This window comes from Thyridium curvatum (assembly GCF_004353045.1).
Source record: "Thyridium curvatum strain D216 chromosome Unknown NODE_86_length_176648_cov_78.404728, whole genome shotgun sequence".
Lineage (NCBI taxonomy): Eukaryota > Fungi > Ascomycota > Sordariomycetes > Thyridiales > Thyridiaceae > Thyridium > Thyridium curvatum.
This window is the reverse complement of record NW_022156841.1, coordinates 57,441-82,765: the sequence shown is the minus strand read 5'-3', so window position 1 is coordinate 82,765 and position 25,325 is coordinate 57,441. Positions and strand designations below refer to the sequence as shown.

Here is a 25,325-nt window from a genome sequence, read left to right as displayed (position 1 = left end):
CGATCGCGACGCCACCAAGTACCACCACAACAACCTCAAGATGCCAGCGCTGTGCGGAGGATCAAAAACGGTCCAGCGCAAGCTGGTCTTGCTGTAAGGAGAAGCCTTGCGGTCATGTGCATCTGCCTCTGCCTCTTTTGTCTCCTCCTGCCAAAAGGCAGAGGTGGAAGGGACAGAGGGTGCACATGACGTGCATTTGTTGTCCTGCGCTAACCACTCATTCCTGCGCAGAGGCGATGGTGCTTGCGGAAAGACGTCACTGCTGAACGTGTTCACGAGAGGGTAAGTGGCGCGATGCATCCTGATCATGCATGCCGGCTATCTTGTGCTAACCCGTGCCCTCACATTGCAGTTACTTCCCCACCGTCTACGAACCCACCGTCTTCGAAAACTACGTCCACGGTATGTGCTGCGGTGACGGGTTTTCCAAGGAGGGAGGGAGGCAAGAACTAACAGACTGTTTCTCCGCTCAGACATCTTTGTCGACAACGTCCATATCGAGCTCTCGCTATGGGACACGGCGGGACAAGAAGAGTTCGATAGGCTGAGGAGTCTGTCCTACGGTACGTCCAACCCCTAGGGGGGCAACTGTTGGGCCGTACACCAGAGGAAACTAACGAAAGGGGCGCGAACACCCCCACCGCAACCACAGACGACACCGACCTCATCATGCTCTGCTACAGCGTCGACAGCCGCGACTCCCTCGAGAACGTCGAGTCCAAGTGGGTGGGCGAGATCGCCGACAACTGCCCGGGCGTCAAGCTCGTCCTCGTCGCGCTCAAGTGCGACCTGCGCGAGTCGGGAGACGAGGACGAGGCGGACAACGCGGCCGCGTCTGCCGCAGACGGGTCGAACCCGCAGCCGCAGCGCGAGAAGAAGCCCATGATCACGTACGACTCGGGCCTCGAGGTCGCGCGCCGCATCAACGCGCTGCGGTACCTCGAGTGCTCGGCCATGAGGAATCGCGGCGTCAACGAGGCCTTCACCGAGGCGGCGCGCGTGGCGCTCAGCGTCAAGAAGGACCGGGAGGGAGACAAGTGTGTTGTTATGTAGGGAATGGGAGGACGGCGGAGCGGAGTGGTGTGGTGTGGTGTGGGGGGATGAGATATGTGGAAAGCGACAATCTGCGGCGAGTTTCTGAACGGCGACAATACCCACGATGAAGAATATCCATTCGAGGCGGTCACAAGTCAGAGACGGGATCACATGACATGTCAGAGGCTCCCAGGGCTTTCAGGGCTCGGTACGACGGGAGTGGCGCGTGTCAGAGATGAAGAGATGGAGAGAGTGGCAGAGAGAGGAGAGAGAGGAAGGAGGGACGACTTCGGTCAGGGCTATGGAGAAATACCCCCCGTGTGGCTTACATCTTCGGCCCTTGTTACTCTATTTTTGTTGTGTCTGACTACGGCGTCTTTCATGTGCGTTTCTTCTGGCACAGACCATACTACTTTTTGTTTCTACTATGTCTTTCGTCACCTTTCTTCATGTACATATATTCGAGTACGACCTTTTATTACTCGCGCGCCCGCATAGTCATGAGAATTTTTGTTTTTTTACAACCGCTGGCCTACCGGGCCCTGTTTCGAGCGCCAGATGCTGATATACGGTGACTGTCATGGCTATTATCCGGATGAGGGTGAGATCGTGACGGTAGAGTTGTATCAGAGCCAAAATCGCTCCGATGATGCCTCGACTAGCCTAATTACACAAGGGTATCATTTCGCACAGCAAACACAACACAATAGGCACATGCGCCTCTCACAACGCCAGCCCCTTGGCCCCCTTGGTCCACCGATACAGCGACAGCGCCCTCCGCCTCGCCTTGTGCTCCTCCCACTCGGTCGGGCTGGACCCGCGCACGCTGTACAGCGTCGACCGGAGCACCTTGCGGAAGTTTTTCTACATTTGGTGTTCGAATGCATTGTCAGCCCCGGGCAGGCCCCACCGGAAACCAAGAAGTAGCCAGAGAGAGGGAGAGAGAGAGAGGGTGAGGGAGAAAGATACGGACCTGGAACTCGGTGCTCAGCGTCACGACGCACACCTCGTGCGCGCGGATGATGGTCTCGCACGCCTGCTCGACCGACTGGTTGGGCCCGAGCTGGGGCATGCGGTCGGCGAAGAGGAGCAGGATGAAGCTGCCGTGCAGCAGGTAGATGCCGAAGAGGTAGGGCATAAAGGTCAGCTCCGGGTCCGAGGCGAGGATCTGCGAGACGGCCTGCGAGGCGGCGATGGCGTGCGAGGCGCAGTCGTTGAAGCGCGTCGACGTGATCCAGTCGTCGTCGTCGTCGAGCATGCTGATGGCGTCCCACTTGCCGTGCAGCAGCACGTGCAGCACGTGCAGGATGTGCGTGCTGTAGGCCGTTACGAGCTTGAGCCGCGACGCGTCGCGCGTCTGCTTGTTGCTGTTGCTGCTATTGCTGTTGCTGTTGTTGTTGTTGTTGCTGCTGCCGCCGGCGGCCGCCGCCGTCGAGCTCTGCTGCTGCGGCGACTGCAGGGGCAGGCCCGTCACGATGTCCTTGATGTGCGGGCCGGGCGTCGACAGGGGCGGCGGCGGCGCGTGGTGGTGGTACTCGAGGATCTCGACCTCGCGCGCCAGCGCCTCGAGGCTGCGCTCGCAGCTGCGCAGCAGCTCGCCGACGGCGGCGACGGCCTGCGCGTCGTCGAGGTGGCCGAGGCGCGGGTGCTGCCGGCGGTGGTGCACCTCGATGATGTCGCCCAGGATGGCCATGAGCGGCAAGAAGTACTCGAAGAAGCCGGTGCCCGTGACGGCGGTCGGGGGCCCGAGGACCCGCGGCGGCAGGTCCCTCTGCGGGATGGCGTCCAGGTCCTCCCAGGCCGCCTCCGGCAGGGGCGCGTAGATCTCGCAGTACGAGTCCGGGATGTACAGGACGGTGTTGAAGGACAGGGCGAGGTGCCGGTCGAGGCAGTACAGCAGCCAGAACACCCTTCGCCTCTCCTCCCTCGGCTCGGAGTTGGCGAGCGAGTTGTATTCCGGGTCCCTCCGGCAGGAGCAGATGGGGTTGGCGCATGGCGATGCGGAGCACTGCTCGTCTTCGCGGTTCAGTCGCAGGGACATTGCCAAGCGGACGGCTTTGCTCCACCACTTGAAGCAGTCGGACTTGAAGTCGCCGCCCGACACGGCAATGGAGAGCAGAATAAAGGACAAGACATCGTCGATGACGCCCGCAGGTTCGTTTGTGGCTGTAGTCGTGGGTAGAGCGGACATGAACCCGAACTGGTCATCTGTCTGGTCATTTTCGGCACGGAGACCTCCTGTCTAATTGTCAGCAAGGGCAGGTTTTGGCTTGTTAATACCACTTTGTTATGCATACCGTGTATCCTCCGCCACCGGTCCGGATCTCTTTCCGTGATTAATGACGTCGCCAGACCATAAAGTGCATTAGTGATCTTGGCCCTCGACCCGGGGACGTGCAGCAGGACGATATCGGCTGTCTGTGCGGACACCCAAAGCATAGTTGCTAGTAGAGCAGGTGTCGTTGGTCGAGGGTTTGTAGGATGGAGCAACGACTTCTTGCGGAATATTCTCGTGACGATATAAGGAGATGCGCAGCGGAAGAGGGAGCTGCCCGGCTCCGTTAGGTAGACGTCAAGGAGGTCGCAGGCGACAGAGGCCGGTATGATGTCCCGAATATGGGGCAGCACGGGATCCAAGCACCGATACCTGCAGTCTGACGTTGGCGCCCGGTACAACGAATTCATGCGCTGCAGTTCGGCCAGCGATCCCTCGGCACCAGTCGACGTGCTGTAGGATCGACGATCATTCCTTTGCGGAGCCGGACCAGCACCGAATGAGTTTCTCTCGTGGCTTCGCGGTACCGCTTGCTGGTGAGCAGCAACGCCATTCGCGGCATTGGCCGGTGAGGGGTAGCCGGCGCTGTCATCCGAGACAAGAACATCATGCTCTGATGGCCGGCCTGGGTACACGGCCGCCAGAGAGGGGCTCCCCTGAGAGCCGTGTGGCATCTGTGTGTCAAGGGTAGGTTCTAACAGAGTTGAGAGTTGAAGATGTACGTGACTCCCGTAGCCCGGAGAGGTCAGTGCCTGGATGGTTTGCGCCGGGGCAGGTGGCGCCGTCATAGAAGTGCTTGCGGTACTGCCATGACGTGCAAGCGGGGGCGGCCTATTGAAGCTTGTGACATCGCTTTCGCGGTTTACAGGCGCGAAGTGGGAAATAGATATGGCGGCATCACGAGGGGACGTCACGGGAGGTGATGGGGAGACATCGTTGCTGTGCGGGTTGTTGGCGCTGTTGTTGCCGGAATGAGCAGGGTCCGATGCCACAGACCCTCCGGCCAGTGAAGCTGTGGGCACGCGGCCACGCTTCTTGATCTCTCGGTTGTATCTGCATGTATATCCGTAGTCTACAGTGTGAGAGAGATAGAGCATAGAGGGTCAGCAAATGACTGTGCTTCAAGCCTTGGATAGAGAGCCAAAGAGCGCATGAGATGAGGAGCGAGCGCACCTTCACAACGACGACTACATCATGGAACAGACGACAGTCAGTACATAATTATCATAAGCAGAGTGGTTCGCACTAGGTAGTCGAGGAGTCCATACCATGGGCACTCGCCGTCACAGCGAGTTCGAGATGTGCTGCACTTGTCGCAGGCACGCCGGGTTCTCTTGCGCGGACGGGCGTGCTCGAGCATGTCAGCGTCCTCGTCCGCCCGGGAAGGGGACAGCGTCCTGTCGTCAACAACCATGGCATCCATCACGCGCCATATCCCTGGGTTCATCAAAGCTTGGTGCACGGAAGTCCGGTGCGAAGTGAGACGGTGACGAGTAGCGCGATAAGACGATGGCGCGGCAAGACTGCCCGGCCCAATGGCAAGAGTTTACTGATATTGCCCGGCGCTGTCTAGAGAAGCATGGACACTGAGAGTCCCGTCGCAAATCCACAAGGCGTCACAGATGGATGGATGGATGGTGTTCTGGGGGCTGCGCACGTATGCGAATGCCCAGGCGGTCGCAAATCGGAGTTGCAGGCAGGATGGGATGGTGTAAGCTCTGCCAGGCACTGGTGTGGGGGAACAAGAGAGCTGGGCTAGGCGAGAAAACGAGATCAAATGTTGGAAGTGTGGAAGATCTCGGAGATTTCCTGAGGGGGGGGTTCACTCGCACCCAACGGCCCAGCAGGTCGCGAATAAGGAGTAGCAGGCTCGGTATGCCGCTGCTTGGATGGATGTCGGCGGGTGTCTTGTCTGTGTTTGGACTGCTGGAGATCCGGAACAGCAACAGCAACATGTAGTTTTCCCTTTGGCTGGCATTGAGCTTGAACCCTGGGGCAGATGGGGCGCTTTTCTGCATCCTGAATCTCTCCCCCGCAACTGGCCAGGCAGTTTTCCTTCCAAGCTTCTCCACCATTCATTCCCTTTAGCAGCAGTCAGTGTACGGAGTAGCACCCGACCGCAGTGTCGTGCTGATGATTAGCGGAGGAATTCGCCTCAACTGTAGCGTCCCGAGTGGAGCTCGTCGTTTTGGCGAAATCTCCGCTGCAGAAGGATCAACCACAAACCTGGGACGCCAATTTTCCCTCGAATGCGGACCGGAATACTAATGGCCAAGGGGCCTCCAGCTCTTTGTCATTGAGAAATTATCAATTATCAGAAATGAAGCTACACAATAAGGCTCGACTCCTTAGTCCAGAAGAATGGAGGCCAAGGGGGTACCTCGGTGCGAGAGCAAGAAGAAGTGGCGGCAGGGAGCCCGGTTCGCATTGACACGGGAGCATCGGTCCGGTGAGCCGAATCGTCTCGATCCGGTGCATGCCAGATTGATCCACTCCTCCCGTCCCCGACTACAACCCATCCGCAAGGCTGTACCCTTCGGTCGATAATCTGTTACCACAAGCATAAAAGAAGGAAGAGGAAGAAGGGTAGTCTTAGTTTCTTCAACGTCCAGGATGTCCTTCATTCCGTGACGGGCGTTGTATACTGCACCAGACACTGACCGTGCTGAACGATGCGATTTCCACAAACGTATAGTCGAGGAACGAGGACATTCGGGGGTGATCCCTCATCGAGTAATGCAAACCGAGTAAGTGTTTTAGCATTCGCATAATAAGGGGTCGGGTAAGCCAAAGAACGCATCGGAGACAAAGATCGAATAGAACATTACTATCTTGGGTTACTGGTGCTCAGACACAGGTCTCCGCGCTGAGAGGCACGATACTGGGTCTCTTGCCCTGCTGTGCTGCGTCTATGCGTGAAAGATGACGCCGGTGGCAGCGACGATAGCCTGAAGAAATAGGCCACGAGACAGTAAATCTAGTTAAAGCATGCGAGGGGTCCGGGCGCAGAGATGCGCAAGGCCTTATCAATATTCAGAAGTGTCTAGTCCATCACCGCCTGGCCCCGTGGCCAGGTTGGAATCCCTGACGGTTTATAGAGTTGCAAAGGCAGGCCGAGGAGGACCGAGTTCGATTCCCGTATCGAGTCAACAACCCAAAACCACTACTCGACGACAGTGCGATTTTGGAGCGAAGTAAAATACTTTCGTAGCAGACTTCCCACCGGGCGAGTCTGTGAGCTTTTTGCTGGTTCTGACATTTTCTTTTTGGCATTTCTTTTTGGTGTTTGATGATACCAGTCGGACTCTACCCCTGAATATCCTCATCTACACCGAGAAGTACCGTCCTGATCTTTGGTGAGTAAGTCTGCCGAGTCACCTGTTTTCTCTTTTAGACTTGGCTTTGTTCACCAGCTATTCATCCAGCGGACAAAAGGACTCGCCAATAGAACAATACCTCCATTCTGAACCACACAGTCATTGTTGCAACTCTTTATTGTCCACACCGCTACACGAGTTTGTTCATTCCTTTTAAAAGTGCAGTCACTCGAGCAAGCAGATGCGACTATCGGCTTTCATTCGCTGCGAATCGATACTAAACTGGCGCCCTTTTCAGCCGATTCCAAGTTCTTGGTCGGAATCATTTCTGTCGTGTATTTACAGAAATGAGAAATGATTTTATACTGAACATCCGACTCTTTCTTTACTCTGACCGACAGGTTCTGCCGTCCGAAGAAATCATGTTCAAGTTCAGCCTTTCGCCGGGACCTCCTTTTGAGGAGTTCTATGTGAATCAGAAACTGACACTCACTGTATCTCCAGAGGACCTGTCCGACCTGCCCAAGGTCATCCACGTCCGGATCCGCGAGATGATCTCAAACACCATGTCCTTCACCATGCTGGTCGACATCCTCGACCGCGACGACGACATATCCCTCACCGGCACCTCGACCTTCTTCCTCAAGCTCTTCGACCGGCGCTTCTCCAAGGCCTTTCGCGACCAAGTGCCCTGGTCGACCGCCAGGGAGCGTGCGTTCGTCAAGGCAGCCACCATCGGAAGAGAGGGGCTCGACGGCTTCGTCTTCAGCATCTGCGCTCTCGAGAACTACCGAGAGCAGACGGCGCAGGCCTGGACTGTGGCCCAGAGGGAGGCCTGCCTGGCCGTGGACATCGCAGATGTCTACTACGACGAGCTGTCCGTATACGATGCTCTCCAGGACTTTCAAGGGCAGAGCATCCCGCGGTTCGTTGCCTCTCTGGAGCTCGACATCAGCCCTCTGGGGGTAGACGTCCCGCCGCGAGATCCAAATGCCGCCTTTGCCACCTTCGAGCCGTTTATAGTCAAGGGCATACTCCTGGAACGCATCGAGGGCTTCACCCTCTGGGACATGCCCGACCGTGGTGTACCGCGGTGGCAGTGGCAGGGCCTCGTCGACAAGGCGCGACGTATGCTGGACATACTCGACGACAACGAGATCCTCAACATGGACGTGCAGCCGCAGAACTTTATCGTGGCTCCCCTGACCGACAAGCCCGAGTCTACCGATGACTACAAGGTCTACATGATCGACTTCGGCATGTGCAGGTTCCGTGAGGAAAACGAGTCGAACCTTGTTTGGTCGGTGGCCAAGAACACGTACAATGGGGACGGGAGGCTGTTTTACTGGATGAACATTAGGTTGGAGAGAGAGGGCTTCGTGCTCCGGAACGACGGTTTCCCAGGGTATAGACCATGGGATCCGTCACTCTTGGATGCCATGTGATTGGGAAGCTTGTTGCATAATAATATTACATTTGAATTGCGATAGAAAAAAATACTTGACATAGTGATACTGAATCGAAATGAATGCATGAAAGTCGTCATCTACAAAGATAGTCTCACACGATGCCTTACCACAGACTCCCCAGTTCCCAGCCAGGTAAATCGAGTTCTATCATCCACTCACTACAGTCCTCAGATATCGCTGCCTCGCGGCCACCAAGAGTATGTGACGACACCACACCCAGCGACCCTGGACTCATCACCACCTTGCTGCGCTTCCCACGACCGCCGCCACGGACGTTCTGCTCTTCCCGCCGCCGCTTCTTCGCTTCAGGTGCCGTGCCGGTCCTATCAATGCCGTTATCCTCCGCGACATCCTCCCACCCATCATCATCAACCCCGAGCCCATGCGACGCCGGCAGGACATACCGAAACATCGCATCCGGCAACCGCCCCCGGATCTCCGCCGCCGCCTTCCACGGCGGCCCCAGCGTTCCCGCAGAGATGACAATCCTGTCGGCCCTGCCGCCGCCGCCGCCGCCGAGCAGAATAGCCAGCGGCTCGACCTGGCCTTTCCAGAACTCGGCCGCCCCGGACCGCCAGTCTATCTGCGGCACGTCTGCTGACGGGGCCGCCCTCGTTTCCCGCTGGCCCGAGAGGTCGTAGGCCGCGATGCGGGCGGCCAGGCTCTCGATCTCGGGTGCCGACACGGGCTTCCCGTTGAGGCACGGCGGCCTGGGCTGGTCGGCCCCCGTCGGGCTCGAGGGCGGGCTGGCGGTGCTCGGGGCCTCTTCCGGGGACTGGTCCCAGCTGTCTGCTCTGGAGAGGACGCGACTGCTGAGCAGGAACTGTGGACTCGCGGTGGCGGTGGTCCCGGGTATAATGTAGACCTTGTCGGTCTGGGTTGCCATGGATCGGTATTGTACCGGAATCTCCGTCTGGCGGCTATCTGTCTCGTTCGTCTGCACAGATGTGCTCCGGGTAGAAGCCACCGTGGCCAGCACTCCCGGGAGATCTCTGGGAGCACTCGGACCGAGTGGACTGCGTAGGCGCAAGGGCAGGTCAAATTCGTCCCCGGGGCTATACCCGGGCCTCCTTGGGGAGAGCCTCGGCGGACGCTTCACATCCGGAGGCGACGCCGGCGGGGTTTCGGGCAGCCTGATCTTGAGGACCTGGGGAGGCGAGATCATAGTGGTATCGTGGCCCCCCCTTGGTACCTCTGAGCGTTGGGTTGTCTGATCAAGCTCCAGGCTTGGTGAATCACCGTCCAGCGGGCTCATATTGTAACAAATTACCTTGTTCAAAGAAGGCTGGAGTCGAAAATAGAATTAGGTAGAAAGACTTTCTCGATGCGAAATGCAATCCTACTGAACAAACCCCCGAATGGCACGAGATTTTCTGCTGCATCTTATACTCAACTCATAGTGATCGAGAGGCATCATGCGTCCTGCGTTGCTGCGCCTCGCGCCCACCCGACGCAGGGGAAACGAGACCAAAAGCGGCCGAACCTGGAACCAACAACCACGATCGACGTGCCCAATGCAGACTGGAGCTGAGTCTCAAACGCAGCAATGCAGGAGCAAGGCCTTCAGCCCAGGCTAGTCCGTGTAGGAAGGAGTCAAATGCGGTGCAGCGAGGGCCAATGGGATTCGGCGCCGAAGCGCAGAGCCCGTTGACCTCAGAATAGATGGCCTTTACCCCAGGTCCCGCGGCCCAATTGGCGGCCAGACCGCCGTGGAGCTCTTGAAACATCCAAGTCGACGACAAGCAGGGCGGTAAAGACGGAGGTATGGCGTGTCGCGTCTACGAACAGCGGTAGTAATGCGCACTTGGGCTCTCATCTAGAGCAGGCTCACGGATCCATTGCGAACAACAATCAAGACGTACGTTCTCATTTCCATTCCGACTAATACATTTATCTTTATCAATTGAACCATATGGGGGATTCTTTTTGAAATGCCTCGCCCGGGCATTATCGTATCGAACAGAATCAAACTGAAAAACCAAGTTGCTGTGCGTGGTTGTGCCAGCGAGGTCGTCCTCCCTTACACGTAGAAAAAACAAACCCAAACAGCACGACCTCCAAATAAAAGTAGCCTTCTCTGCTTTCATCCAGAGGGCAGAGCGTGTCAAACGTACACACACAAGCATCGCAACAAGACAAGACCGTGCGAGGAAAGAAGAAAACATTGAAACGGGATTTTGCTCGACAAAGAACACAAAAAAGAAGTTGAGCTGAACGAACGCGAATGGGTATTCTCTTTCCCAAAAAGCACGAACAGCGTTTTGCAAGGTTTGTTCGTGATGACATCCCAAGAAGCAGAAAAAAAACCAAAGAAACACAGCAGTCGACACTCGAGGCGAATGGGGAGGGAGTTGGGGAGTCGTCGCCCTCCCCCTCCGGATCAGCCTTTCTCGTCAATCAAAAGTGTCGTCTTGTCATCTAATCATCAAGTCGCTTCCTCCAGTCAGCCAGGCTCTCGCTGAGCCCCAGGCCGCTGGAGGGATCATTCTCGTCGCCGCCCTTCTTGCCCGGGCCGGCGTTGACGTTGTTATCAAAATCAAAGGTGTTGCTGAGGCGGTAGTTCTTGTTGGTCGCCTCCCAGTGGCTGCGCAGCGTCTCCAGCTCGTTGGCCAGGTTGTCGAGCGCGGTGCTATTGCGCGCCTCGCTCATGCCCCCATATAGACTGCCCGCCTCGGAGCTCTCCTGCCGGTGGTGCCCCTGGCCGTTGGTCGAGGGCGTGGCTGCTGGGGGTAGAGCCCCGGCCTTCTCTAGCTGGTCAGACGTCATGCTGACCACGTTCCGGCTGCGTCGCCGATACGTGTCGACCGAGTGCTCAACCTGGTCTAGGAGAAGCGACACCTTTTGCTCAGCATCCTGAGCCCGCTGCTCCAGCAGGGCGTTCTCCTGCCTGAGCTGCTCCAGATCCTTGCGGCTGGACTTGAGGAGCGTCGTGTTCTCTTCCTGCGACTTCTTGACCATGTCGCGCTCACGCCTGGCCTCGTCAAGCTCCTTGCGCACAGCCTGGATCTGGCTCTCCAGTTGAGACTTGGTCGTCTTGACATCGCTCTGCAGGCTTTCAACCTTGGTCATCAGGCTCTTCCGCTCGCCTTCCCACTCGGCTGGGATCTCACGAGGAGCGCCCGCAGAGGTCTTCTCCTCAAGCTCCTCGACCTCGGCCTTGAGCCGAGTGTTGTCCGCCTTGTAGCGAGCGAGTTGCTCCTTGAGCTGCTTGAGCATCTTCTCGGTGCCCTTCACGTAGTGCACCGCAGATTGGTAGTCGTTCTCGAGCTGCGCCAGTTTGTCCCTGTACGCGCCCTCCGACTCTTGAGCTTGCGCTGCGAGTAGCTGCTTCGTCTCCTCGTGGGCAGCAATCGACGCCGTCAATTGCTGTTCTAGGTCACGCACGCGGGATGCTCCTCCAGGCGACATTTCCCGAGGGCTGCCACGTGCTCTCGCGGCCGAGGTCGGGCTGATGCCACGCTCGCTCAGGATGCTCTTCAGAGTACTGTGCTGAACTGCCATGGCATTCGTCTCGAGTTGCTGGTTCGCAAGCTGGTTCTTCAGGTCCGAGTTGTGGGCTTGCAGGGACTGGGTCTCCCGCATAGCAGCCTGGAGTTGGCGCCGGATGGTGACGCCGTCGCGGCTGGTTTGCTCTTGGTAAGCCTCCAGGCCAGCAATGCGCTCCTCGGCACTCCGCAACCTGTCCGAGGCAGCATCTGCCTCCTGCTGGTAACGCTTCACCAAGGCATTGGCTGCAGAAAGCTGGCCTTGAAGAGCGATAATGCGGTCATTGTCACCCTTACTGGCTGCGGATACATCTCTGGTCGTCATCTTCTCCAGACCGGCCAAGACGGCCTGCTTGTGCGTGCGTGCTTCGTTCGCATGCTGCTCGGCCAGTTCCTGTGCATCTTTGAGGCGTTGGTTGATAGATACGATCTCCGCATTGCGTGCCTCGTGCTCAGTCTTCAATTTGCTGAGCTCAGCCTCGGCAGCCTCGCGCCTCTGTCGTTCTTCGTCCAGCTTCCGCTCGAGAAGGCTCTTCATGTCGGTGGACGCGGTGAGAGCTTCACGGAGCGAGTCGAACGTCTCACTGTGCTCCTTGGAACTGCCAACCGCTTCATCATACTTGATTTGCAGCTCATTCTTCGCTACTTGCAGAAGTTGTGAAGCTGCGACAGCTTCGGCAGCAGTAACGGCTTGTTCTCGAGCCTCGCGCTGAATCAGGTGGAGCTCCGCCTTGAGACGCTCGACCTCGGATGAAGTTTGTTGCTTGTAGTTCTCGAGCTCAATACTCCGCTTCTCGGCCGCGCTTGCTGTGTCGTCGGCAAGCTTCCGCGCCTTCTTCTCTGCATCAAGCTCCGTTGCCACGCGTTCAAGCTGGCTGTGCAAGTCTTTCTGGGTGTTGAGAGAGTATGCCAGTTTGCGGCTGATGTCGTTGAAGCGGTCATCATCATCACGGTCGTCTGGCTGAGGAGTATTCGCAGCACTGCCACCGTGCGCTGCGAGCTTGGCTTTGGCATACACGGCCTCCTGGATGGCGGCATCTCGCTGCTTTTCAGCCTCGGCGATCTGCTTTGCAGCCAGAACGGCCTGCTTATCGACTGAGCTCTGAACATTGGCCAGTTCAGTGCGCATAGCAAGGAGAGCCTCGATCAGGGGTTTGTCGTCATCGTCAAAAGTCTCTGTCGCATGGCTATCAAGGACAGGGCTGAACGACGCATTGGGGATATATCCCCCCTTGCGTGCGAGCTCGAGCTCTGAAGCATACCAGGCATTGCGATTCCTGGCGGAATCCAACTCCTTGAGGAGTGCAACTGTCTGCGAATTGCGCCCAGATGAGCGCCGATTGAGAGGATTACTCGTCTGCCTCGTAGGCGGCGGCGGCGACGCTGGTCGTGGTGTAACAGTCTTCAAGGCGGGTTCAGTGCTGCTGTCCACAGATCCCTGAGCCCGTTGCTGACGGGACGGCTTCGGCTTGGGTAGCTCTACTGCGGGAGGCTCTGATCTGGGAGCCGGTTTGACCTGTTGCTGGGTCGGAGTCCTCCTACCATTGACCGTAGGCGCGTCGACCTCCTTCAGCATTTCCCTAGTCACGGGAGACTGGTTCTGGGTAGCCGAGGCAGGCGAAGCTGCATAGTCACCCCGTTCCGTGGAAGCGTTCCTTGAGCGATTTGCGGATGGGGGAATAATGGTGGGTTTGGGAGGCTGTCCTTGTGGTGGAGGTCCGGCTGGGGGAGACGCCGCGGCATTTCGCGGGGGTTTGGGGACTGCACCAACTGGAGCTTGCGATGCGGTGTAGTCACCCCCATTGGGGCTCCGATACCCGTTCGTCGGACTGTCCGTGGCCGCTACATCACGAGGAGCGCCCCTTCTTGTATCAGATGGACCTTGAGAGCCATCTCGAGACGTACCCTGCCGAGAGGGGGGACCTACTTCGCCCTGACTAGGACGCCTGGTCTTCTGGGCGTTTGCCTGTGCCTGGGAATCATTCGGGTATCGGATTTTGGACGTGTCCAAAAGGTAAACAAGGCCGAGATCATTGACGGCTGTAGCTGCGGAGCTTGGCTCGCCACCGACAACCACGACTGATTTCCCGACCGTGGTCATACTGTGGCCGGATCGCGGCGATGGGGAAGGCCCCATGTTCTGGAAAGTATACCATCGTCGAGAGCTGATTCGGAATGCTGCCAGGTCACCCAGGTCCGCGCCTTCCTCTGTTCGCCCACCGAAAATATACATCACATCATCCACCAGGGCTGCGGCGTGGCCTTCGCGCGGCAGCGGAATGTAGCCTATACAATCAAGCTGGGACCACGCATTGACCGCTGGATCATAGCACCAAACATCGTTGAACCACTGGAATCCGTTGGTGCCGCCAAACCTGCAACGAGTTAGCCTTGGGATCTCTGGATTTGGATTTGCAGTTACATAGACTTACAAGTACATCTTATCGTTGTAAGTTACCACGGAGTGGTTGGTCCTGGCTGGTGGGACTTTGCCGGGTGGAGGGCCGCCACTGTCACTGTTCTGGATGAGCATCTCCCACCGATTGTTGGGCATCTGCAGCTGATTCAGGTCGAACGCAGACAGGTCATTCATAAAGTAACCTTCAACCTGCCCGCCGAAGATGTAGATCTTGGATCCGAGGATGTTGAGCGAGTGTCCATAACGGCCCGACGGTCGCGCGCCGGCGGGGAGCGCCCTGGACCATTGCCGCGTAGCTGTGCACAGTCAATTAGCAAATGCCAGATCTGGGAACAACGCCCGGCGACTGGGGACGGTTGCGCCTACAGGTATTCAGGAGATAAAGGGTCTCGTCGAGAACGTCAGTCTCATCAATCTTGGTGTCGCCACCGTAGACGATGAAAGCGTTGCCGACTAAGAGACTCGCATGGCCGACACGAGGGCCAGGACCTTCGGCAGTGGTGGAGAGCGGATAGCAAGCCATGTTGCCGCCCGCCTCAATCATCCAAAGATCGCCCTTGACCGTTTGGCTGTTGATCAAGCCTCCCATGACATAGATGTCACCTTCCTTGGAGGAGGTCGAGTTGACGGCGGCGCCATAGCGGGGAAAGGGACTCGGATGCGACGAGGTGTAGGTGAGTCTTCTTTGCGACCAGGGATAGAGTGCTGAGTTTGGGTTGTTGGTTGGGGTGCCATTGCGAAACTTGAAACAATCACAGGTTAGTGAGGCATGCGCGGACAGCAAAGGGCTCTAGAGATCCTAGAGGCACGGCGCACTCACTTGGAGATCGCTGCTTGGTGGTTGCGGCTGTCCGGGGCCCTGTTCCAGACTCGGCGCCCGACGAGCGTAGGGCTGGTCGGGGCTGGCACCGCTGCCATCATTATCGAGCGAGTTCACGCTGCCTGTAGGGGTTGACCTCGCTCCTGCGCCCTTTTCATCTCTTGCTATCCTCGCACTGGCGCCGCCGACGGGCGTCTGAGGGCTGCCGCTCGGGGGAGGGCCATCGCGGCTTGAGAGGCCCCTGTCCTGGTGCTTCTTGGACTTGAAGAGGAAAGCCATCTCGGCTGATGACCGCGGACAAGTATCTCAATCGAGGAGCATGCCAGAGGCCACTGGACGGGACAGCCAAGGGACAATTGACGTCTGGCGAAATATAGTCGGGAGATGGTTGTGCGCGCAGGTGAAGAGGCGTTGAATGCGATTCGGCCCAGTAAGGGGGGAAAGTCGGTGCGATTAACCGGGTTAGTTGGCGACAGGTCCCGCAGACACCAGCATCGAGAGCAGGATCTGGACAGACAGGAACACAGCAAGAAAGGGGAGAGAAGGCGCTGACGCTGCGTGGTGGGAGGGCGAGAACGAAGATGGCCGGGCGCTGCTTCGGATGGGCGTTCCTCTCCGCGTCGTCGTCGACCAAGTTGAAGAAGATGGCTGGCAAGAAGAGGACCGGCGTGGTGGTGGTGGAGTCGATGGCAGCCGTTGATTTTTTGGTCAACCTCGTTCTTTTTTTGGGCGGCCTTGTCCAGTCTGATTTTGGCGGAGCAGCCCCCCCTGAAGCCAGCAGTGATGAGCCTTTCTTTGGCTTGGGGGCGAGTGTTTAAGGAGGGACCGCACGCGCGGGAGGCAGGTCGGGAGGCGGGCACGCCAGCCAAACAGGGATTAGCCTCCCCTATTAAATTTAAGTCTCCTCCCACCCTTTTTTCGTCCCATAAGGTACCTATCCACAAGTCCCAGGCCGTCCCATCCATCCCTCGCTTGCCTTGCTCTGCTCGCTTGTCGCTGTCTGTCATGTCTTGTCCGCCTTTCGTCATCATGGGCAGGTGCCAGAATCGAGGCCAAGCATCGAACTCTAATGGAAAACACTTGACACAGCTTACTTGCTGTCAGCAGATGGGCGAGATGTACTTGTAGTTAGATCTTTTTGCGCCGATGACTGGAAGGCTACACAGCAGATTGTACTTGGTCATTGGAATCATTTTCCCGTTCCTGATCTCGTACCTACCCCCAGCTTCCAGGGCAACTATTACAAGGGCTTCCTCCTAAGCTGGCGCCAATGACAGGAGTAATAAAGAATCCATGCACGTTGTTGTTCAGCTGGACAGTAACTACCTGGATACTTGTAGGTATCCCATCCACCCAGATAAGCCACGACTGAAACAGCCTCAAGAGTCTGTTGGCGCAGGCGAGAGTGAGGAACATGGCGGAATTCCAGAAGAGCTTGGCCATGCTATCCGAAGTACATATCGGTCTCGGACCCGGCGATTCACACAACACGGTACGTGCTCAAGGAGTCGGCAAACAAGCTTCAACTGTGTTGTCGTCAAAATCAGCTTTCCTCAAGGGATCCTGCCGCTTCAGCTGCACTCCTTTGAGGATTCTCTCCGATTTTCTCTCTTATGAATGCGCGCCGATCACTAAAATGAAGCATGCCTTGCATCAATACGCGGTCTTGAAGATGGTGGTACGGAGCTGGGCAGAGCAGCGCAAGCGGTCCCTCCACAAGCACCGTTGGAAACCCAATGTGGAGAGGAGAAGAAATGTGGATCTCGGTCGAAGTCATCATCTCCCTGGAGTTCCTGCCCGCACTCCTGAGCCTTGGAGGCAAGCAGTTCTCGGCTGCTAGGCTACAGCACCTGTGGTGATGCCAAGAGATACTGACGCAAACAGACATAAATTTGGATATCTCAATAACAATTTGATCTGTTCAAGAACTGTAAAGCTTGCTGGGTGATCTGTTTCAAGGCGGTCGATAATGGCAATGGCAGCTAGGCGGGCGGGTCCTAATAAGATGTTGGTGTGTTTCAGCTCTTGCGCACTGGTACCCTCCAAATGCTACCCGAGCTCCGGTCATCTCCTACCCATGCCCGGCCGGCCGGCCGTGGGCGCGCCCCTCAATACTGCTCTTCACCTGGTCCTGGATGAACCTTTCAAAGACCTGACGGGGTTGAATCAGTGCACGGAGCTTTCTATTGTTCAACCTGCAGCACTCTGTATGTACTTGTAGATACAAAATCTATCTGCAATATCCCCTTGATGGCCGGAGCAACATCTTGATCCAAAAAGTCGAGCTTGTCCATTGGAGCAGCATGTGGTCTACGGTCTACCAGACTTTGTCACAGCCAGCCAGACCTGGGTAAATTTCAACGTAAATACGTGGTTCAGCTAAGGTAACATGACTTGAATGAAGTATCTAACTCGCTAGTACTCGTAGGGGCTTCAACCTCGCATACCTGTAGGTAGCTCTCGCCATGGTATCGCCATCTCGAGACAGGGTCTCCTCCGTAGGTCAACTGGAGGTCGCCCGAGGTTAGCGCCGTCGAAGAATTCTAGCGCGGCTCAAGGCCATCAACCCATTCGCGGAAGCAACCTGAAAGCTTGCAACCAATCGAGTGAGTCTAAATTGGCAGCGACTCAAGCCCAGCCAGATCAGATTGAGCGCTGAATGCACCGCCGGCTTACCTGAGGTTACCTACTAGTGCACCTGACCAGCACTTTTGACGGGCGCACCATATTGGGTGTCACTAATACCTAAGCACAAGCTTGGTCCAGGCCTGACCGCATCCAACGACTCGCGTCACCACCAAAAGCTAATCCTCCTGTCTTCCCACAACCAACCCACCATCTTACCCTCAACCCCACAGCTGCCCATGGCTCGACTGCCATGTGTGTGATTCCAGTGTGCGCAATGGATTGTCGACCGTAGATACAACTATGACGGCCCGCGCAGTCCAGCATAGCCAGCACAAGCCCCAGACTCATCATCGCGAAAACACCACGGGAGCCTCTCCCCGACAGGCCCCGTCGCCATCGCCCCAGCACCCCGACCGCGCTCGTGCAGACCCTCACCACCATCTTGCGCATCCCTCACATGCTGGAGGCCCTCCAGCTATAGCTCGCGGAAGCTCCGCGGCCATGCCCTCTCGCGTCGAGTCGAATGGCCCGGCGGCTGCCGGCAATGGCGGTGCGACGCCGCCCATGCGATCTAGACCCGACATGCGCAGCGCCGGGTCATCGGGCCACGTCCGATCCCGCTCCAATGGCGCTCAGCTCGATTCGGACTCATCCGGCGGCAGACGTCCCCTCAGTGCTCCTGGTGACAAGGAGGAACTGACTATCACAACGACCAACGGCGACACCGACCCAGAGCGGGGCACCCGTCTTGCAAAGCCGCTATTGCTGCGATCCAAGAGCGAGCACGGCCTGGTGCGCGAAGAAGTCATCAACATCGACCGTGCTGAAGACGAACACTATGAATGGGGCGCAAGGCATGGGTTTGAAGAGCACTATGAGTCTGAGGACATCATCTCCCAACTTGCTAATGTAGGTGTTTTTGCCTTCCGTCATTCTCCTGCGCTTGAGGAGGACGAGCCTGGAGCATGGTAGAGAGCAGTCAAGCGGCATCCTCGCTCCTGTGCGCCCCTTGTCTCGATGATTTTGTCTATCGAGGGTTCTCCGCTGATAGCTCCTGTGATCCAGAACTGGTACATGTATTTTACCGACAAGCGCCACGAGACCACAGGCAAGCCTAAACAGACTACGTTCGATCTTCAAGACTGGCGCATGCGAGACCGACTCAAGACCGTGTCGGCTGCTATTGCCGTCTGCCTGAACATTGGTGTCGAGCCTCCTGACCAGCTCAAGACATCGCCCGGTGCAAAACTAGAGGCATGGCAAGACCCGTCTGTTCCTCCGGTCCAGAAAGCCTTGGAGAACATTGGGAAAGCCTTGCAAGCTCAGTACGAAACCTTGGCCATCCGGACTCGCTATAAGCAATATCTGGATCCGTCGGTGGAAGAGACTAAGAAGTTTTGCATCTCGCTGCGTCGCAATGCAAAGGACGAACGGGTCCTTCTGCACTACAACGGACACGGAGTGCCCAAGCCTACTGCGTCTGGGGAGATCTGGGTCTTCAACAAGAATTATACCCAGTACATTCCAGTGTCGTTGTACGATCTACAGCATTGGCTTCAAGCACCCACGATATTTGTATGGGACTGCTCCGAGGCGGGCAATATCCTCAACAACTATCATCGCTTTGTCGAGAAGCATGAGCAAGAAGAGGATGAGGCGGCAGCTCTCGATCCCAACTACGAAAAGACGAATTTCCGCCCATACATCCACCTCGCCTCCTGTGCTGTCAAGGAAAATCTGCCCACGAACCCCTTACTGCCCGCGGACCTGTTCACGTCGTGTCTCACAACCCCAATAGAGATGGCCCTGTGGTTTTTCGTCTTGCAGAATCCTCTCAAGACGAACCTGACTCCCGAGCGGGCGAAGAAACTCCCAGGTCGTCTGCAAGAGCGACGTACCCCCCTGGGAGAGCTCAATTGGATCTTCACCGCCATTACCGACACCATTGCCTGGACGACATTGCCCAGACATGTTTTCCGCAAGTTCTTCCGGCAGGACCTTATGGTGGCCGCGCTTTTCAGGAACTTCCTGCTCGCTCAGCGCGTCATGTCGGTCTACGGGTGTCATCCTCAATCGTATCCCGAATTGCCAGACACAAGGCAGCACCCGCTTTGGGAAGGCTGGGATCTCGCTGTCGACCAGGCTCTCGCTCAACTCCCGATGCTGGAGAGAAAGGAGACAGAAAATCTCGACTACGAATATCAGAACTCGACCTTCTTTACCGAGCAGCTGACGGCCTTTGAGATATACCTAACCAGAGGTGACGCCTTGTCCCAGAAGCCCCCTGACCAGCTGCCCGTCGTCTTGCAAGTTCTGCTCAGTCAACAACACCGAGTGCGGGCCCTCATCCTCCTGGGCCGGTTCCTCGATCTTGGGCCGTGGGCAGTCCAACTGGCCTTGAGCATAGGCATCTTCCCTTATGTGCTGAAGTTGCTGCAGTCCGCTGCTGCTGAGCTCAAACCGGTCATGGTCTTTATCTGGACTCGGGTTCTGGCTGTTGACATCTCTTGCCAGCAGGACTTGATCAAGGACAGTGGTTACAACTACTTCGCGTCCATTCTCAAGCCCTCAGAAAACCTGCCTGTATCTAACAGTGACGAGCACAAGGCAATGTGCGCATTCATATTGGCTATGCTCTGCAAAGGGTACAAACCTGGCCAGACCGTTTGCAACCAGACCGACATCATGACCTTCTGCCTGATGCATTTGACCAACGAGGAAAATCCCCTCTTGCGGCAATGGTGCTGCCTTTGCATCAGCCAGCTCTGGCAGGATCTGCCAGAGGCGAAATGGCGTGGGATCAGAGAGAACGCCCCAACGAAACTCTCCAACCTGAGCAGGGACCCTGTGTGTGAAGTAAGGGCGGCTATGCTCCACGCGATGACCACTTTCTTGGGCATACCGGACCTTACCGACGAAGTTGCCCGCATTGAAGAGTCGGTGGCGTGGACCTTGCTTGACATGGCCAACGACGGCAGTGCCATGGTGCGCAAGGAACTGCTCGTATTTCTATCTCATTTCGCCCTTCGCTACGAGAATAAGTTCCTCGTTGCTGCTTACGAGCACCTCCTCGAGGAGAAGGAGTACATTCTGCACCCCCCTAGGGACGACGGTCTGGAGCACAAGCTGGGCTTGCACTATGCACGCCCAGAAAATCGCAACAGGGATGGCACGATCAAGCCCACCGCTCATGGCATGTCACACAATACCATTTTTGCAGCGTGCTGGAAACACATCATGATCTTGACTGTGGATCCTCACACCGAGGTGCAGAGCCACGCGACTATCATTGCTGACTTCATCCACAACGCCCTGCTGCATTCGTCAGTCGGCGCCCAGGCGCAAAACCTTATGGATGACATCCAGAGGAGAGTCAAGCGTGCCATGTCGAAAGCACAGTCGCTCTCGTCGCAGAGGAGCAACATCTCCCACGTCGCCAACGGTGACGGCGTGATGCCCCCGCAGTCGCCTGGTCTGATCCGCAGAACAGTGAGCTCGCTGTTCTCGCCCTTCTTCAACGTCGACACGCCCACCACCCCTACCACACCCGGGCCGCCTTCACCGGCTCTCTACCGGACTGCTTCCCAGAGAAGTAAAAAGAGTATTGACTGGCCCGCAGCCGCGGAGCAGAACGACCAGGACAGGTCTGCCGACGCCTATCACACCGTACGGGAGCCTGTGTCGCCTGGGTTCGAAAGCAGGGATAGGAGAGAACTGCCAGCGCTGCCGCTGCCGAGCACCTTTCTCGACTGGTCTATTGAGTACTTCCGGGAGCCTCAGATGAAGGCAAGTGAGGCCGAGGAACCCGGCAGTACCGAATACAATGAGCGCTTGTGGCGCCGATCAAGGAACGAGGGTGTCATCAGAGAGACTCAGCCGCAGAAAGCCCACGCGGGATCACACAAGTGGAATGATCAATTCAGCATCATTAACAATGGCGCTCAACCGGCAAAGCTGACCTTCCACCAGTTTGAGGACCACCTTGCCGTTGCCGACAATGGCAACACTATTAACATCTGGGACTGGAAGAAGCACCACAGGTTAAGCAGCTTCTCCAACGGCAACCCAGAGGGTTCCAAGATCAGCGATATGAAATTTATCAACGAGGATGATCAGGCGTTCCTGATGACAGGGACGTCGGACGGCGTTATCCGTGTTTACCGCAACTACGACTCGGATCTGAAGATTGAGCTGGCTTCCGCATGGAGAGCGCTCACCCACCTGGTACCCAGCAATGTCAACTCTGGGATGGTCTTTGACTGGCAGCAAGTCAGCGGCACCGTCATCGTGGCCGGCGACGTCCGGGTTATCCGCCTCTGGAACGCCGGGCACGAGACCTGCGTGACGGACATACCGGCTCGATCTGGGTCATGCGTGACGTCACTGACGTCAGACCAGATGACGGGCAACATCTTTGTGGCCGGATTTGGCGACGGTGCGGTGCGGGTGTTTGACACTCGGTGCAGGCCGCAGGAGGCGATGGTCAGGAAGTGGAAGGACGACTCCGACCGGGTCTGGGTCAAGAGCGTGCACATGCAGCGCGGCGGCCAGCGAGAGCTCCTGTCGGCGAGCCGCAACGGAAAGGTGAAGCTCTGGGACATCCGGATGGACAGCCCTCTTCACACCTTCCAGACCACGAGGGATCACCTGCGGACCGCGAGCACCCATGAGCATCTGCCCGTCTTTGCCGTGTAAGTTCTCTCCTTGCATATCACCTAACGTATCAATCATGCTGACACTTGCTGCTTAAAGTGGCACGTCTGCGCACAGCGTCAAGGTCTTCAATTTCGACGGCAAGCTCCTGTCGCGCATCGAGCCCTATTCCAACTTCCTGCAGAACCGAGGCTCGCCGATCTCGGCCACGGCCTTCCATCCCCATCGCGAGGTGCTCGCGTGTGCCGCGCGGGGCGATTACCACATTAACCTTTTTCGCTGCTCAAACGAGGAGGCAGACGGCATACATCACTAGATCGCATCGTCCAGGTTGATGCTCTGGAGCACCTCTGGCGGTGCTTCCACTTAAGAGGCTGTTCTGAGACCGTGTGGTTTCCCGGATTGCCTTGTCTATGTGGCTTCTTTCACACATCTTCTTCATTATTCCGCTGTGCTCCCCATACACCTGGAGATGGGAGCTTCCTCCTTTTGCATGGCCTGGCTATTTCTTGCTAAGAAAAGTCTTGAGGGGTAATGAGTTCGTGAGAGGGGTGTGCATGTACACCCAACGTATCTGTTTAATTTGATAATGAGAACTGTAGATGCTAGCGTCCACAAGAAGAGGACCTCTGGCTCTTTGTAAATTAAAGTATACTGCACTTATCATCCTAGAGACGGTCTCTTCTGTACGAGATTTCTCGGAGATCGAACTGAATCAACATTGAATGATGGAACCCTCGAATTTGAGAGTCGCAGTGCTTATCGATAAGCCAAAAAGTCTAGGCAGCCCCAGAAGCACTTGGACCATTCGCCATGAGAGACAACCTGGCAGGAGACATCTCTCCGAATACAACACCAAATCTTCAAGAAGGCACAAATGCCATGCGCAGGGCCCGCAGAGCGCATCATGAGCTTCAAGCGGGAGTTTGACTCCCAGTCGGCGACAGACGAGGAGGCTGCCGCAAAGCCCCCAAAGAAACAGCGCATGCATGACGGCGCCTCAAACGGGAAAGGCAAACACCACAGCTCGGCGCCGACGACAGACCTCACATATGGCCAGCGCTACGTGTTCTCCAGCTTGGACGAGCCAACAGTTCCCTACGGCGAAGACCTCGAGTTTGAGGATGAGCAAGACGCTCTAGCATATCTCAAAGCTGTACGGTACGTTAAAGCCCAACTCGATAACCGCCCCCCCCTCTCTTCTTTGCGGTCTGTGCATCTGTCGCTAAGTTTGCATTAAGATCGTTCAAGTGGTGAGGTATGCTAACATGGCGAGTATCACAGACAAGAAGCTGGCGGTATCCCTCACCTACTCGTGGCCGCGAAGGCTGGCCCACAGCTACCCCCCCGGCCGGGGCCAGACGAGCTTTGCTACGACGAGGAAGATGTAGATCGAGCATTGTACGATACCGGATTAGGGGACACAAGGGGTTACTATTTCGACGGCACGTACACGGCTGCCCCTGGTCCAGAGTCCGAGGATGGACTGTTGTCTGAGGGGGAAGCCGGGGATGAGAAGCGCATATACGAAGCATACTACTCATCCATCATACACCGATTCAACCAGCTGCGCGACCTCCTGCATCAGGACCCGCCCGCTTCGGCCCTCTCCGCTCTGTCGTCAGAACACGCCACGAACGTCGGCCCCTCGGCCCCTCGATCACAGTCGTTCCTGGTCTGGCGGGGCCGCCTGCTCCGGACCGATCCGCTGCCGGCGCAGGTTGCGGCCATGGACAAGGAGAGCATCCTGTGGCTGCTGCGCGTCATCCTGAACGGCAAGCTCATGCAGCGCGGGTCTCACCTGCGCGAGCGGACGAGCCGGTGGCTGTGGGCCCTGCTAGCCCGCCTGCCTGACCGGGGCGAGCTCGATCACACGGATGTCGGCTGGGTGCGGGAACTGGGCAAGCGGGCGGTGCTGATGATGACGAGCATCGCGCAGATGGCGGCGCTCAGAGAGCAAGTCGAGCTCGACGAAGGGGGCCGAGACGATGACGAGGATGGTCTTGACGACGATCCTGTCAAGCAAGAACGCGACGAGGATGAAGCTGAAATCAAAGGGGAGGCGGACGGCGATGCTGAGGAGATAGAGACTTGCTCGGTGGGGAGTGCGCCCATGGAGGACTCGGCGTCTGAAGGAGGGGAAGTGCTCGTCGGACCTGCCCCTGTGACCCAAGATGCCGAAGCTGACATTGAGGCCGCAAAGGCTCGACTGCTCGCTAGGCTCGACGCGGTCGAGGATACGCCGCCCGAGCCGGGCTTCGTCCCGGTCACAGAACCAGAGATCCCAACGCCGGCGCCGCCATCGCAGCCCTCGACGCACGAGGTGGGCGGCGGCGGCGATGACGTGCCGTTCGACGCGGCGCGGGCCCGCATCAACATGAGGGCCACGCTGAACATGATCCTTACGGTCGCGGGTGAGTTTTACGGGCAACGGGATCTGCTAGAGTTTCGCGACCCGTTTCCAGGTTTGTAGCGTTTTTTTTTTCTAGAAAAGATTGTGTGCACCGTTGCGGACGGACTACGTATACCCCCTCTTGTGTGAGTCTGCTCTTTCTTAGGGGTGCTGAGCCATTTGTATTGCAACATAGAGGTAGCTTTTCCTTGGGTTCACAATATACCGATCGATATCGTGTTGATACATCAAGCCCTTGCTGTACAATCACATGAATGCCGCCAGTGGTAACCGAAGCAATATTGAGTGCATAAGGTGGCGGCTTACGTACTTCCTGGTACATGAACACCGTAGGGCAAGATGCTATGAGGGAGGGCATTGCAATATGGGATGACGGGCGTGTCTCTGTTGGTTCCAGTGTGCATTTAATACGGGTGAGCAAACCAATAGAGTTGACTGCATTAGACTAAGCAGACGGCTTTTTTTTTATGCCCTGCAAGCTGTAGATCGCTTACTCTGCTTTCGCTCATTTCCGGACGGCCAGGCCCAGACAGAGATGGCATTGAAGCCGTTCTCCGGAGGTACAGTAGCAGCTCATGCCTCTTGCTTCGGCAATTGATGCGGTACTATTTCTCCCTACCTGGCCTGGATCATGTCATCTTCAAACACACACACACACACACACACCCCTGGAGCACTTAACGCGAAAAAAACACGACCGGGACGCGGTCGTCCAGGCTTCGGCGGTCCCCCACACTAGAGAGTAATAGAGGGTCTTTTGCCCAGCTCCAGCCAATGGATTTGGTGGGAATCTGCTAGAACAACCACTGGC

At 57.0% G+C, this 25,325-nt stretch overlaps 6 protein-coding genes across 6 annotated transcripts; 3 read left to right on the top strand and 3 right to left on the bottom strand.

Annotated features, from left to right (window-relative positions):
- Positions 1 to 40: 40 nt before the first annotated feature.
- E0L32_010546 (uncharacterized protein) lies at positions 41 to 1,053 on the top strand (the record flags this gene model as incomplete). Its single annotated transcript, XM_031133176.1, has 5 exons — positions 41 to 93; positions 232 to 282; positions 353 to 402; positions 474 to 563; positions 608 to 1,053. 5 exons carry the CDS (start codon positions 41 to 43, stop codon positions 1,051 to 1,053), a joined length of 690 nt encoding a protein of 229 aa, XP_030989465.1.
- An 871-nt stretch (positions 1,054 to 1,924) lies between these two features.
- Positions 1,925 to 4,407, bottom strand: E0L32_010545 (uncharacterized protein; the record flags this gene model as incomplete). The annotated part of the gene is made up of 2 exons (XM_031133175.1): positions 1,925 to 3,273; positions 3,333 to 4,407. 2 exons carry the CDS (start codon positions 4,405 to 4,407, stop codon positions 1,925 to 1,927), a joined length of 2,424 nt encoding a protein of 807 aa, XP_030989464.1.
- A 2,642-nt stretch (positions 4,408 to 7,049) lies between these two features.
- On the top strand, positions 7,050 to 8,072 carry E0L32_010544 (uncharacterized protein; the record flags this gene model as incomplete). The annotated part of the gene is made up of 1 exon (XM_031133174.1): positions 7,050 to 8,072. The coding sequence occupies one exon, from the start codon at positions 7,050 to 7,052 to the stop codon at positions 8,070 to 8,072; it is 1,023 nt and encodes a 340-aa protein (XP_030989463.1).
- A 127-nt stretch (positions 8,073 to 8,199) lies between these two features.
- Positions 8,200 to 9,261, bottom strand: E0L32_010543 (uncharacterized protein; the record flags this gene model as incomplete). The annotated part of the gene is made up of 1 exon (XM_031133172.1): positions 8,200 to 9,261. One exon carries the CDS (start codon positions 9,259 to 9,261, stop codon positions 8,200 to 8,202), a length of 1,062 nt encoding a protein of 353 aa, XP_030989462.1.
- Positions 9,262 to 10,514: 1,253 nt separating this feature from the next.
- E0L32_010542 (uncharacterized protein) lies at positions 10,515 to 15,099 on the bottom strand (the record flags this gene model as incomplete). The annotated part of the gene is made up of 4 exons (XM_031133171.1): positions 10,515 to 13,956; positions 14,014 to 14,296; positions 14,367 to 14,742; positions 14,821 to 15,099. 4 exons carry the CDS (start codon positions 15,097 to 15,099, stop codon positions 10,515 to 10,517), a joined length of 4,380 nt encoding a protein of 1,459 aa, XP_030989461.1.
- Positions 15,100 to 17,748: 2,649 nt separating this feature from the next.
- Positions 17,749 to 24,574, top strand: E0L32_010541 (uncharacterized protein; the record flags this gene model as incomplete). Its single annotated transcript, XM_031133170.1, has 5 exons — positions 17,749 to 18,357; positions 18,514 to 22,139; positions 22,201 to 22,333; positions 22,934 to 23,262; positions 23,386 to 24,574. The coding sequence occupies 5 exons, from the start codon at positions 17,749 to 17,751 to the stop codon at positions 24,572 to 24,574; spliced, it is 5,886 nt and encodes a 1,961-aa protein (XP_030989460.1).
- Between the last annotated feature and the right edge of the window lie 751 nt (positions 24,575 to 25,325).